The following is a 14879-nucleotide window of genomic DNA, read 5'->3' as shown; positions in this document are numbered from 1 at the left end:
TGGTTTGGAGTTAGCCTGATGACTTTTTCTTCTATACTTGAAGAGTCATGGGGAAACTCCAGGCAAATCACCCACTGCAAGGCATGTTGGGATGGGTGCTCTCTGGTCCTCTAGAGGTGAAGCAACAGCACTTCAGGCTGCTGCTCAGCCTGGAACTCTAGGGTACTGCATGTCTGTAATAAACTTGGAACCTTACCATACTATTTTTGGAAAACAATTTTCTGATCTTAAGTGATACTGCACAGAGTTGGGAACCCAAACAGAACAGCACTGGCCTGAAGCATGGGAAGTAGGAAGTAAAATTAACCAGCTCAACTAATGAGGGAAGTGAAGTGCACAGAACTTTGGTAATGGAAATGGATGGAAAGAATTTTCAAAGTGGCTTAAACGTGTTCAACTTCCACTGAATTTCAACTGGAACAAGAGACCTAATTCCCAGGCTCTTTTGGAATCCCCAGTGTGACAACTTGTAATAAAATATATCAGTCTTGGCCACTCTTAGGCTTATTTTTCATGAATTTTGCAATGTTTAGTGTTTTTATTAAAGCCTCAGTTCCCAGTATCCTGACTGAGCACATCTTTTTAATTTAAAAAGAACATAGAAATAGTTATAGATGCAGCAGCTGCAGAGAAAGGCTTGATGCTCTGCTTCCCAAGGCTTGTAAACTGGAATGAATGAAAAAAGACTCAAAACTCTTCATAAATTACTTGTGATGTTCTGAAACCTGATTCATGCCTTTTGAAAGTGACAATACTATACAAGCAAGGAAGATAAGACATGGATTGAATAAAAGAAAATTAATCTAGATTTATCACTCTCCTATACCTAGTGAATAACCTACTACCAGGTTACTTATATTCTATGAAACAGATCAGATGTATACTGCCCAAAAGTATAAGCCAAAGGAAATACTCTTATTTCAATGATCATTTATACTAAAGAACCAATTTCCTGATTTTTTTTCTTAAAACAACTTGCCATGAAGTTTTCTAAATATTTAAAATTTTCTTCTATCAATAAAAGCTGAGAAAAACAGTAATTCAATTTAACTGAGTTGATTAATCTTTAAAATGAACATAAGTAGACATGCTAACAGAAAAATAAACCTAGTTTAATAAAGCAGCAGTGCAGGCAGTCATTAAATTTATAAATCAATTTATTTACAGATTTTATCCTCTTAAAGTACATTTCAGTTAACAAAGATATTTACACTGGTGTACACAGGGACCACCCTGGTGTATTTTACAGTTCTTAATTACAAAAAACCCCACATCCTTATGTCTACTGTGCAAAGCTGCTCCGGGTGGGATTATTCACTGAAACTGGCCCAGAACCAAGTGAACAAGTTATGTACACATACACAGTAAACTGGTTTATTGTTAATATCTGCACAATACAGTACATGGGGAGGCCAGGCCTCCCAAAAGGCGGCTTTGCAAATGTGTATCAAAAGGCTCTGCAAAGTCAAGGAAAAAACCTCTCAAATGCAGGTTAATTACAGTACTCCTCTCTCATGTCTGTATGTATTTTTGCATTTAGTTTTTTAAATTACAAATAAGTTCTTGATATTTTTTCCTCCATTTTAGGTGATTTGTAAACATTTCAGAATTCCTATAGTTCAAACTAAGCACTTTGTATGCATCAACTCTTCCTCTGCTGGAAAGAATTTTATTCTCCCAAGATTCTTAAGGTAGCAAAGGGATATGAAAGTCAGAACTGCACTCCGTTCTTTGCAAGATAGTTATTTAAATGTTCTCCATCACTGTGCTACTGAATATCTTCTGCAGGTACACACTTTATTCAAGTATTGCAAATATCTAAGGCCACTTTTTCAGGAAAACAAAGCCAACAAGATAGATTTTTTTTCAATAAACTACTCAACTTTATGAGCAACAAAACATAATCAGAAAGGTATAGTAGTAATATTCCAAAAATCAGTAGCTTAGGAAGCATCCTATTATGAGAGAGGGTCACCTTCCATATTCACACAAGCCTGGGCTTTTCTATATGGCATTGACTGATCTTTTCCTGGGCTGAAAAGGGAATCAACTTTCCATATCAACTCAATCCAGTGCTTTTGCTCTACTAGTGAGAGCTTGCTCCAATTTGCTGCTCAGAAAATAAAGAGAGTACCAGTATCCCTTTAACCTCAGATTTCTCACTCTTTCACCAAGACAATTTAATAAGGATCAGATCATTATCATGACAGAATATCTTAAACTTGGAGAAGTCGGGGGGGAAGGGAGAGCAGTGAAGTGCAATTTGTTTATTCAGCCCAGAGATTCCCATCTCAGCTGAAAATTTGTTATGAACTCTGACTAAAGGGACCATCACCAAGTCTCAATACTCTTGAGTCCTAGTCTCCATTGTACTCCAGTACTCATCCAATGTTAAGGTCACTTAACAAGCATATGCAGTTATTTTGTTTCACACAGCTCCTGCTGGGAATTGTTACAGATACTTTGAAATGTTCTCTCCAACCTCCTTCCACATTACGAGGAACCAGCTGCAACAAACACGATCTCTGCTGCTGCTGCTTTCAAATTCCCACATACCAGCCCTATACCCCAGAAGGTACCCTCAGAGAGGTAAACCATCTTACTACCTCAGCATAGGCCATGATATCTCAGGGATGAAAACAACTTTTTCTACCATTTCTACAATATTCACAATATAAGTCTGCATTGTAGATGTCTGTACTGGTACTCTGTCCTCTCTACTGTTATTGCCACTTACAAAAATAACAATTGTCCCTTTTGAAAAGAAGATAGCCCAGGAAATGGAATCTGAGACAGGGACCCAATCCACAACACCATGCTGATTTAAAGACAGCAGCTTTATCTCATTTGTTTGAAGCACTTGGTAGTTCTGAAGTTCAGCATCATGAACCCAACTATCTTACTGATTTAAATGGCAAAGTGAATTACTTAGGAGAAGCTGAATGCTGTTGCAACAGGATCGTCTGACTTCCATACAGCTATAAGGGAAGTTAGCACAGACAGATATACGTGCTTGGTCAGAAATGTTTCACTACATTATGTGTTTCCCTTTGTTCTTTTGCTCACTATGCTCTTGTAGATATGGCTCATCACTAATAACTCACAAATGAGATGCTGGCAATATATGACAGGTGAGATTCAGATATGATCAATCCCCTCCCACTCCAACATTTCTCACTGCTGTCCCTGATTTACAAAAATGACTGTGTTTGTGTCACTGTGCAAAATGCAAATATTTCAAGGACAGTTTTCCAAAAATAAAGATGGACAAGGAGGGAGCGCAATGGAGCAGTGATGGAGGTATGCATAGTTGGAAGCCCAAGAAACAGATAGATGCAGTAAAGGGTCAGAGATTACCCCATGTGCATATCAAGGGCTACAGTATCTTTGGGTGCCTCCTAACATGCTTCTGAGTGCACCTCAACACTCCCACATGTCTGGAGAATATGAATCTACTCTGGGTCTGGTCCTGTGCTGGTAAACAGGATTTCCACTATTAAGGCATAAACACTCAACCCTAGATTGTCTATGTTCAACCAAGAACCACAAAATGGGTAAGTCAAGAAGGCCCTCAGAAGACAGAGAGCACTGTAACTGAACAGCTCCAAACATTGCACGCAGTGGCCATCTTCAGCTTATAGCTCCTGGGAATAAACCATTTCTGATGAAAGAGAAGGTAATAAGAGCAGGAAGGATTCTGAGATCTTCTTTTTAGCTTACTCCAAACACTTCATAATTTCTGACACTGGTCCAGCTGAGGTTCCTTTTACAATTGCTGCCTTTGCTTCCCAAGGTTTGACTCCCTTGATCCTCCCCACTGTCCCACGAGGCTGAGGTTTTTTGTGCAAAGAATATGGACCCTACAAGTTTCCAGGATAGATGTCATGTTATCCAAGTACCTTTCATAGGTTCTGCCATTTCAAAACCTAAGAAAGTGCAACCATTGCACAGGACATGTTCCTGATTTCCAACTTAATAAATTATCTTAAAATAAGTTAAAAAAATCCCACAAGCACAAAACATGCACAGAGTCAAGCACTGGACACCACTTTCTTTGGTGCAGAACACTCATTTCCCTATATCTGTCAAGCAGCAGCTCTTCCTATTTATAAGAGTTCAATGATAACAAGGGAGGGATTGAGGACCAAAGCTGTGTGAAGAAATATTTTCCACTCCCACACATCTGATGCCTGAGAGAATCCTGAGTATCCATTTATCAAGGAGCAGCTGGTGGTTCAGGAAGTGAAGAAATGCTACATGGCAGAAGTAAAGTTGGCCTCAGGCTAGTCTGTTGGAGCCAACTTTCAGCAGCCTTTACCTTGCTCTTGTTCTGCACTTAAGTAAAACAGATAGGGAAGAGGTAAGAACTGTGCAAATGGATGAAGAATGCAAGGTTACCAATTCCCCTGGATTAGCCCAGGGATCCTGTTGGGTACTACACCTCAGCAACAAAGGTGGAAGTGGACTTTAGAATGGAATCAGGCCCTGGAGTGGAAAAACTGATGCATGCAGTTGGGCCTGCGGGGTAAGAAGGAGAAGTGGTTAAGAGCATAACACTGTAAAGGACTTTAAAATCTTCTTTATGGTTAAAACCCAACCAAACCAGTAGTTATCATAATCACTGGTGCATACCTAAAGATCACTTGAGTTTCAACTCTTGACAACAATTCCAGGCAGAGTGGCCAGTCTCCCAACCTCTCCCAGCCCAGCAATCCCACCTTCAGAGAACAACCTACAGTTCCCAGCCCAGTCTGAGCCATGGGGAGCTGCTGGCAGCTAAGCTGAGTACTTCCTTGGCACAAGGATGACATGAACACTCCACATGCCAGCATCAAGTGAGGGATCCTATTCATCGCGAACAAGAGATCCAGTGTAAGGTCTCCTAAGGTGAGGCATGCAAAACCAGGTTGATTCATCACATCCAAGTGGCCTTTAAAATCCACAGCTGAAAGTCCAGCAGCAGTGTAGTTACGGTGGAGGTGTAGTATGTCAGAAGGCAGAAAGGCCTATAGCACAGTGTCTGATTTATTTCCAGGGATGTCACACAAGAAGTAGTCTCTGCTGTTTTTCATTTATCTGGTTAAGAACATCAATGGTGTCTCTGATTAAGGCCTCAAAGATCCCATCTGCCAACTGCATCTTCACACACAGCTCATCCTCATCATAGTTCACCCACTGAGCTTCTTCCTCATGAAGTTCCTGTACCTTGGGGGGTAGAGAAAAAAAAATATTACTTTACTGCTGCTTAGCATATCTTGTGCACTTTCAGAGCTTCCAGGAAGAACCAAACATGAGATGCATGATAAAGAATTACTTGCTAATAAAGAAAATATTTTTCTGTAAGTGCTGTGATGATCAACAAATAGACCACCACAACAATCTCTGCTGTTTGCCACTATTCTCTATTTTACCCATTTCATTAAATGCAAAAGGATTTGAAAAGCAATGCAGCAACTCCTGTTTCTTCACTATTTGATGATTCATTAACCCGTGAGTGAGCCTGGATGTTCAGTCCAGTCCAGCACTTACAAGAGTGCTGAGGGCTTACATCTGATTAGAACACACGCCATTAATGGTGACCTCCATTGAAGGTGTCTTGTAACCAGCCCTGAATAAAGTTTAAGCTGTGTACTCCTGAAAAAGTGGTTGCAGATGTGTTCTCAGAACATTAAATGAGCAACTGCACAATATATCTCCTTTAAAATAGTATAATTAGGTATCCTATTTATTTTCCCCCTTCATTTCACTGTTCATTTTAAAATGTTTCCTTGTATTGTTACACACTATTTTTGTTTAAAACACAATACTGATGTAACATCATGCATCACTACCGACCAATAAATGCGAATTCAATCTGAAAGAAACCAATTAATTTCTCATTTGTAAAAAGTCAACGGATGGCATGAGTGCTGTACAAAACACAACCCTGAGTGAGAAGAGGCAAACTAAATGAGGGAAATAAAAAAAATTAGAAATATGAACAAATTCAGAAATAAAAGAAATTCACATCTGATTACAGTACTAATTCTCCTGAAAGCAGAAGTAGAGAAGCAGGCAAACAGTGCACAGTGCAGTACTATGTTCTGTATAAAATAAGGATTTTAGCAATATTTCATGCTTCATTTGTCTCAAGGGCATAACAGCTAAAGGAATGTTGTGCTAATTAGAACTACATTAATAATTTGTCTCTCTTTGTTTTCATTAATGGTCAGAGTTACAACACTCTTATTAATGGGATGGCAACATGTGTGGTTTTTAGGCTCAGGAACAGCATTTCTGAGATGCTAATCAAACGACTGCTGGTGTGAGGATGGCATGGGGGACTGAGTCCCCCACGCTGGACTCCCTGCATGTTAGCAGCACCAGGACAGCCTGGCATTGACAACCTCACTCCCTTTCATCACAGCCTTTTCTTCCCCATACTACTAACAACCCAGGACAAAGTGTTATGGCTTAAAATCAAGGAAGCAATGCAGCAGCCTGCACATCCACATCCCACAGCTTTTGGGAGAAGACTTCTTCCTGTGATTCCAATTCAAGCCCCAGAGTCCCAGGAAGAAGAGACTGATGTCACTGAAAAAACACCAGGTGATGCAGGAGTCTTCAACAAAAAATGAATAAAGATCAAGAGAAGTACTCTCTTTACTCCTAGAAGAAGCTCAATAACAGAGAGGCCAGGCTCTTATGGCATTGAGGCTGAACCTTTTCAGAAATCCAGCTAAAAGCACATTACAATATATTGGCATCCCTGGGTAAGCGTGGTGAAAACCCTGCTGAGAGATACACTGACTAATAGATGCTTCCTTCAGAGAAGGTTACAACCTAAATGGGAAGTTTGGGGGCCTTCTGAAGCTGATTTAGGCAACCAGGGTTGTGCTTTCATCTTGGGGTTGGAAGCTCCGAGTTCTACAAACTTGGAGGAATTTGAAACGTGGGTGGCAGAAATGTCTGGATCCATGTGCTTCTTGCTTCTGGTGGCCAAATCATGAATCCAGCAATTAGCTAAATCACAAAATGAAAAAGAAAGTAAAGTTGTCTTTAGTAAGCAAGTGTGGTTTTGGGTGCAAAAGCCCACTGTGCTTCCAGTTTGTTATTTGTTTTTCGGGCTCACCCCACTAGAAGCAGAGGTTTTGAAGATGCTGAATACTGCTATTGATTTGGCAAATGAAGAGCTATTGGTGCAGTTAAGGCAGGGGCGGGCAAAAGGCAGCCCGTGGGCCATTCTATCTGGCCTGCGGGGCCCCTAAAAATTTAGAAAATTAATATTTATCTGCCCCGGATGTCTGTCACGTGGCCCTCAATGGCTTGCCAAAACTCAGTAAGTGGACCTCCACCTGAAATAACTGCCCGAGTAAGGGGGTGCTACGGATGGAATAAAGTGTACCAAGGATGTGACTGTTATTGCTGCAAGAAACATGTATGCTGCCATAGAAGCAGGGGAAGAGTTATTTTTTCTTCCGTGGCCCCCTCTAGTGGTAAAAATGGCTGAGTAATGCCTAGTGCCTATGAGATTGAAGGAGGATTTCTTCCCCCCACCTGCTGTGGAGACCAAGAAGCTAGCTGATACTGCTCCATGGCACAAGAGAACCATTCCTTATCCTTGGCAATTAATTAATAACAACTTCTCACACTGGTTGGAATGACCCAAGGCTCTTTTTAAATTCTCTCACGCCCTTCCCACCTCACTCAAACGTTTATGATTAGGGACCTACTGAAATTGTAATTTCCACAGAAACTGCAAATTCGGTTGATCTCCCTGAAAGTGCAGGGACCGTGAAAAGGTGCAAAACAACCTCAGCAGCAAGTGGGAAGTGGAATTAAGTGCTGCAAAAATAGAAAAGGGCAGGAAGCCCTGGTGTCCTGAAGCATGGAGGGGTGGGAATTCTGGGACCTCTTGGCCAATCAGAGCTGTGGGGGTCCTGCTGTGCTCTGCCATGAAAAGTGGTGACTGGCATGTGCTTGGACCACAAATTGGTGGGCAGCAGCCCCAAATTTGGTAGGTGCCTAATTATGATGATGTGCAGATGCACATGCGCAGGCAAGTATATTCTTTTCCTTATCACACTGAAAATAATTAAAAAAAACAAAACCCAAAAAAACAAATCCATAGGGGAGTCATGGAAAAAGGTTCCTCATTTCCAACTAGAAAACCTGCAACTGCAAAACAGATCCCCTTTTATTGCAAACTGCTTCTGTTTGTTTTTCAGAACTACAACAGAATAGAAAGACTTCAGGCCTTAAATTAACAGGCTAAGGTCAGGTAAGTTTTAAAGAGGGTCATTCATAGGCTCACTGGCCCAAAAAACTAAGCTATTACCTCTGCTTTTGTCCAGCTTCACCATCCTCTATGCTCTGGGAAGAATTATAGAAATTAAGGGCTGGAAAGAGAACTCCAAAGAACATTGAGTCCAACCCCCTTGCTCTGGCCAGGAACATTGCTGAGATCAAAATGATCCCAGCAAGGTATCTGTCCAGTCTCCATGTGGGGTCTCACTAACACCAAATAAAAAGGAAGTTATTGCTTCCTTAGCCCTGCCGGCGACACACTGGCTAATGCATCCCAGTATGGTATTAGCTCTGTTGACTACAGCTTCGCACTGGCGGCTCATGTTCATCCTGTGATCAACCATAACCTTGAGGTCCCTTTCAGCCACTGTGCTGGCCAGGACTTTCCTCCTAAGCTATACTCATATTGCTGGTTACGTCTTCCCAGATGAAGCACTCTGCATTTACCCTTATGGAACTGCATCTGGTTCTGCTCCATGCACTTTTCCAGCTTGTCCACAAACTTACCAGCCTACTTCCACAGACAGAAAGCAGTAGCAGAGCTTTAAGCATCACTCACATGCATGATTTCACAGGTTTTTATAGACATTAGGGCTGGAAGGGACCTCGGAAGATCATTGAGTCCAGCACCCTGGCCCAGGGGCAGGAAGTTAGCTGGGGTCATAGGATCCCAGCAAGATAAGCATCCAAACTTCTCTTGAAGGCGTTCAATGTAGGTGCATGAACGACCTCCGGTGGCAGGCTATTCCAGACCTTGGGGGCTTGGACAGTAAAGAAATTCTTTCTTATGTCCAGCCTGAAATGGTCTTGCCATTTATAACCATTCGACCTCATCATCCCTTGGGGTGCTCTGGTGAACAATTGTCCCCCCAGATCCTGGTGAACACCCCGATAAAAAAAAAAACTTACAGGTGGCCATCAGATCACCCCTGAGCCTGCGCTTTTCCAGGCTAAAGAGTCCCATGGCTCTCAGCCTGTTGTCATAAGGTCTGTTTTCCTGACCTCTGATCCTGCGCATGGCTCTTCTCTGGACTCTCTCAAGCTTCTCCACATCCTTTTGAATTGAGGAGCCCAAAACTGGATGCAGTACTCCAGCTGTGGCCTCACCAAGGCTGAGTACAAGGGGAGAATGATGTCCTGGGATTTGCCTGAGAAGCATCTATGGATGCAAGCCAGCATTCAGCTTGCTTTACTGGCAGCAGCATCACATTGAAGACACATGTTCACCTTGTGGTCAATCATGACCCCCAAGTCCCTTTCATCCATAGTGCTAACCAGCATAGCACTACCAAGCCTATAAGGATGCTGCAGGTTTTTCCTCCCAAGATGGAGAACCTTGTATATTTTGGTGTTAAACACCATCAGGTTCTCGTCCGCCCATTTCCTGAGCCTGTCAAGATCCACCTGGATCACCCGCCTGTCCTCAGGTGTGGATGTTTACCCCAGAGTTCCGTATCATTGGTGAACCTGACCACTCCACTTCTGACTCTAAAGTCCACATCATTAAATGAGGATGTTGAACAAAATAGGTCCAAGGACAGAGACTTGGGGAACTCCACTGGTCACAGGGCACCATGACGACTGACTTCCGTCAACCACCACCCTCTGGGTCCAACACAGAGCCAATTCCCCAGCCAGTGAATCATGGTGGACCCAAGTCCGCAATTGGACAGTTTTGCCAAGAGGTGATCATGGGATACCAGATCGAAGGCTTTTCCGAAGTCAAGATATATGACGTCAATCTCCTCTCCCTTGTCCAGGTGATAGGTCACCTGATCATAGAAGGAGATAAGATTGGTCAAGCAAGACCTACCTGCACCAAACCCGTGCTGGGTATCCCTCAGGAAGTTGTCATCAGCCAGTCTGTTGAGACTGGCCTCCTTAATAATCTTTTCTAAGAATTCATCAATTTAACTTTAGACTAAGAGGCCAAGTGAAAAAGCAGGGATGACTGGGTTTATGCTATTACAACAACCACTACTGCCAGTGCTTTAAATATAATGAACATGTAACAACAATTGATAGAGTGTAACAAGGAACCCCTGCCCCTGTGACTGGTGAGGCTTGAGATGGCAGGAAGTTAAGGGGCAGCTAATGAGCAACTGAATGACCGGTTACACCTGGTCTCTAGGGGCAACAGGTAAGCAGGAGGAGGCTGGGTTAGTGGATTTAAACCCAGCCTGGGGCCAAACAAGGAGAGGGGAAGAAAGGAGCCCAGGAGAGCGTGGGTGCAGGTGGACAGTCAGGCAAACTGGGTGACAAAAGACTCCTAAGCAGGTAAGGCCTGCAGGCTGCATTTACCCAAGGAGGGAAACTTGTTTCTTTTGACATGCAGATGGCTCGTGCTTTTTGATTTGGTTTGGACTTGTGAACTAGAGGACTGGGTTGTGGCTACAGGGGCAAAGAAAACTATAAGCAGGGGTGTTGAAGTGTGGCCCCTTTTTTATTATAGGGGCCAGAAGACAGCCTAAAGCCAAGGGGAAGACTAGCACATCGAGACAGAACCCCAAAAGGGGTGAACACAACTGTTGAGGCCAGAACTATAACCCAGTGGTTGAGGCTTTTAATCAGTGGACCAAGGCAAGCACAGACAGAGAAAAAGGTGCCTAGGCTTTGACAGCTGGAGCCCCTACAAGCTCTGAGAAACCTCCAAGGCAACCCTGTGAAAAGGGACCTCTGCATGGGTGCAGGTGGGCAAAAAAGGGCTTGGGTAGGGCAAATGGTCTGACCGAACAAGTCAGGCTACCCTCAGAGCTGCTACTGGTTTGAGGGATTCCCCATGGCACAACTAACAACATCAAAGTTGCTGCAGGCAAGGAGTGGGAAGTGCAGGGAATGTGGGAGAAGGTACGAGGCAAGAGCTGACCCTACCCGCGTTACAGAGAGGAAGGTAAATTTTCAAAAACTGAAGGGGAGACCTTTAGAAGCACAAAGCAGCAAGATGCCCAACTTCCCATGAACACACAAGAGGGCTGGCATCTAATTCTTATGTGTGCCTAAGGAAATCTCCTGTGGAGTATGAAGAAAGCTGTACAAGATGAAGAAATCAAGATCAGAGGATAGCAGAACTCAAACTGGTCACAGATTTTTTTTTTTTTTTTAAACTTTAACTGTGAAGAACTACTGGACTTTCAAAAAGGTTTAGTTTTTTTACCAACAGTTGTGATTTTCATTGAAATTATTAGTGGAAGTTACTGAATTTTTTTGCTTAATGAAGACCGGAATTTTCCAAAGAAAAATTTGAATAATCATGTTGACAATTCATTTGTTACGTTTCAGCTAGGAAATCATTTACTTTTTCTTTCAAAAAAGAAAAATGGTTCAGTTGTTATCCCTAGAAAATAATAACAAATACTAAATTTCCACAAAATCTCTCCCCTCAGCCCAGATTTTTAACCCAAAACTTCTGAATAGGGTAAGGGTGCACACTGTCAACAAACCTGAAAGTAGGCTTCTGAAATTCTCTTTTTGTATGGACAAGAAACAAAAGGGGAAGTGGGGAAATGATACTGAGAAGCCAAATCTAAATTCAGACAGAAAAGGACTATAACCCAGGGGACAAAGTCTGTAAAGGTTCCTCACGCCTGAAAGAGAACCATGAATATCCACAGAAATGGCAGCAGAAGAGACATGGCCATAATGCTGAGGGAATGGAGATCTGTGGCAAGATCAGAATTAGTATCCAGCCAAGCTGTTTGATGCTGGAAAATGGAACCTGCAGAAGTAAGCTTTAGTGTTAATAATGGAAAAGAGTTGCTAGCAATACTCCTGGTACAGCTTATCTAAGAATTGCACTGAGGAGCAAAGTAGGAGCTAGAGCTGCAGAGGTCATAGAATCATAGAAGTCGGGTTGGAAGGGACCTTGTAGATCTTCAAGTCCGACCCCCCGCCTGGGCGAGAGAAATACTGGACTCAAATGAGTCCAGCCAGGTAGGCATCAAGCCTCTTCTTGAAGAACCCCAGGGTAGGAGCCAGCACCACTTCCCTTGGAAGTTGGTTCCAGCTCCTAGCCACCCCAACTGTGAAGTAGTTCTTGTGGATGTCTAATCTAAACCCACTCTCCAATAATTTGTGTCTATTGTTCCTTGTCATGCCAGGGGGTGCTAGGGGAAACAGTGTCTCCTCCAAACCCTTCTGATCCCCCCTAGTGAGCTTATAGGCAGTCACCAGGTCCCACCTCAGCCTTCTCTTGTGAAGGCTGAACAGGTTTAGGTCCCGCAGTCTTTCAATGTAGGGTCTGCCCTGTTGTCCCCGGATCATGCGGGTGGCCCTCCTCTGGACCCTCTCAATGCTGTCCACATCCTTCCTGAAGTGGGACGCACAGAACTGGATGCAGTACTTCAGCTGTGGCCTGACCAGTGTTGCATAGAGGGGGAGGATCACCTCCTTGGGTCTACTTGAGATGCACCTGTGGATGCACGACAAGGTCTGGTTAGCCCTGCCAACTGTGACCTCGCATTGTCGGCCCATGTTCATCTTGGAGTCAATAATGACTCCAAGATCCCTTTCTGCCTCCATGCTCTCAAGAAGGGAGTTTCCCATTCTGTAAGTGTGCTGCTGGTTACTACTGCCCAAGTAGGGCACCCTGCACTTGTCAGTATTGAAATGCATCCTGTTTATGTCAGCCCACCCCTGTAACCTATCCAGATCTTGCTACAATCTTTCCCTCCCTACTAGCGTGCTCACCTCACTCCAAATTTTGGTATCATCAGCGAATTTAAACAGGTTGCTTTTCACCCCATCATCCAAATCACTGAAGAAGAAATCGAACAGCGCAGGCCCAAAGACCGAGCCCTGGGGGACTCCGCTGCCCACTTCCCCCTAGGTCGAATATGACCTGTCCACCACCACCCTCTGAGTACGACCCTTGAGCCAATCTGCAATCCATCTGACTGTGTAGGCATCAATGCCACAGTCGCCTAGTTTTTTAATGAGGCTGGGGTGGGAGATGGTGTCAAAGGCCTTGCTGAAGTCCAGAAAGACTACGTCCACAGCAACACCTGCATCCAAGGCTTTTGTGATCTGATCATAAAAGGCAATCAGGTTAGTCTGACATGACCTGCCCATAATGAAACCATGCTGGTTGCCCTTGAGCATCATCCCTGAAGCCAGCCCATCCCAGATGTTCTCCTTGAGGATCTTCTCAAAGAGTTTCCCTAGGATTGAGGTAAGACTGACGGGCCTATAGTTGCCCGGGTCCTCTCTCTTCCCTTTTTTGAAGATGGGGACCAGGTTTGCTGGAGGAACCAGAGACCAATGCAGCTGCTGGAAGAGTTGGAAGGCAGGAAAGCTCAAGTAGACCTTAAGCACTGATGTATATGAATGCTACTCAATCCAGCTGCAGAGCCCTGAGAAACAGATTTCTTGAAATGACCAGCTGATGTCCCTCCTCCAAAAGGCATAAATTCATTATACTTTTCCAGGCATGGAATCTAATTATTGGAGGATCATCTTAAATTTACCCCCCCCGCCTCCCCCAACTACTGCAGGTGGTAGGGGGAAGGAGATGATGAGAGGAGCATGTGGGAGGGCAGACGGTGGGGGGCCATTAGGGGCAGGCAGCAGAGGGAGGGCAGACAGCAGGGGTGCAGGTAATAGGGGGCAGGCAATAAGAGGCAGGCAGCTTCCCCCTACCACCTGCTCCCCCAACTTACCTGCCATTGTGTCTAGCCCCCTGAAGTCTCAGACTGCCTTGATTCCCCCTTACACATGTTTCTAATACTACCTACCTATGTAAACCTCCACTGCAGTTATCATGGGGATGTTATATAAATATGAATCAAATATTTAAATAATTAAAGCCCCATCTCAGACGCTCTTGAATGTCAAAATTCACTACTATTCGAACCATCTGAATTGATTCGGAAAAAAATTCAGCAATTCAGCCATAGACTAAACAAGCAGCTTGTTGGGGTTGGGGGAAGAAAGGATTGGGGCAGGGGGCATGGGGCTAAGGGAGCGGGGTGGGGAGGACACGGTAACGTTCACAGCAGGGGCTATGCCCTGCTGCCACTTTGCCCAGCTGGGGCGTGGGGGGTTGGGGAAAGCAGGCGCAGATTGCTCTGGGTAGAAGGGGGCAACCGGCACCAGGGCATAGCCTGCACTCCCAGCACTGCCATGCCTGCATCAATGCTGGGAGCGTGGACTGTGCTGCCACTGCTGGCCAGTCAGCGCAGACAAGCAAGTGCTGTTACTGTCTGCCAGGTGGCGCAGGATGCAGGCTTGGCAGCACTGGTAGCGGGGGCTATGCCCTGCTACTGCTTGCCCCCTCCCATGCAGGGCAAGCTGCACCTGCATTCCCCACCCTGGCCTGGCTGGGCAAGTGGCAGCAGGGCAGAGCCCCCACTCCAAGCACTGCGACACCCGCATCCCGCACCCCCCTCCCTAAGTAATGCACCCCCTTGCCCTGGCTGGGCAACTTGTCCCTACCCCAGTCCCAATCACTCCCCCCTCCCCAACAGACTTGCCAGCTGCCTGTTTAGTCTGTGGCTGGAAGTCTGAAGCAGTGCCAAATCTTTTGGATCCGATTCAGCTGAATCGAATCAGGATAGTGATTTGAATCTCCGAATCAAATCACTGTCCTCCGAATCGGC

General features: G+C 44.5%; 1 protein-coding gene across 7 annotated transcripts in view; it reads right to left on the bottom strand.

Annotated features, from left to right (window-relative positions):
* Nucleotides 1-1139: 1139 nt before the first annotated feature.
* CEP350 (centrosomal protein 350) overlaps nt 1140-14879 on the bottom strand; it is a 116175-nt gene continuing 102435 nt past the window's right edge. For all 7 annotated transcript variants that reach the window (XM_090047668.1, XM_090047667.1, XM_090047671.1 and 4 more), the window contains one exon: nt 1140-5205. In XM_090047668.1, the coding sequence (XP_089903794.1) occupies nt 5041-5205 (165 nt within the window). In that variant the 3' untranslated portion in view covers nt 1140-5040. The remainder of the gene's footprint in view (nt 5206-14879) is intronic.

This window comes from Crocodylus siamensis, chromosome 5 (assembly GCF_052110815.1).
Source record: "Crocodylus siamensis isolate JL-2025a chromosome 5, ASM5211081v1, whole genome shotgun sequence".
Lineage (NCBI taxonomy): Eukaryota > Metazoa > Chordata > Crocodylia > Crocodylidae > Crocodylus > Crocodylus siamensis.
This window is presented reverse-complemented; position numbering and strand designations above follow the sequence as displayed.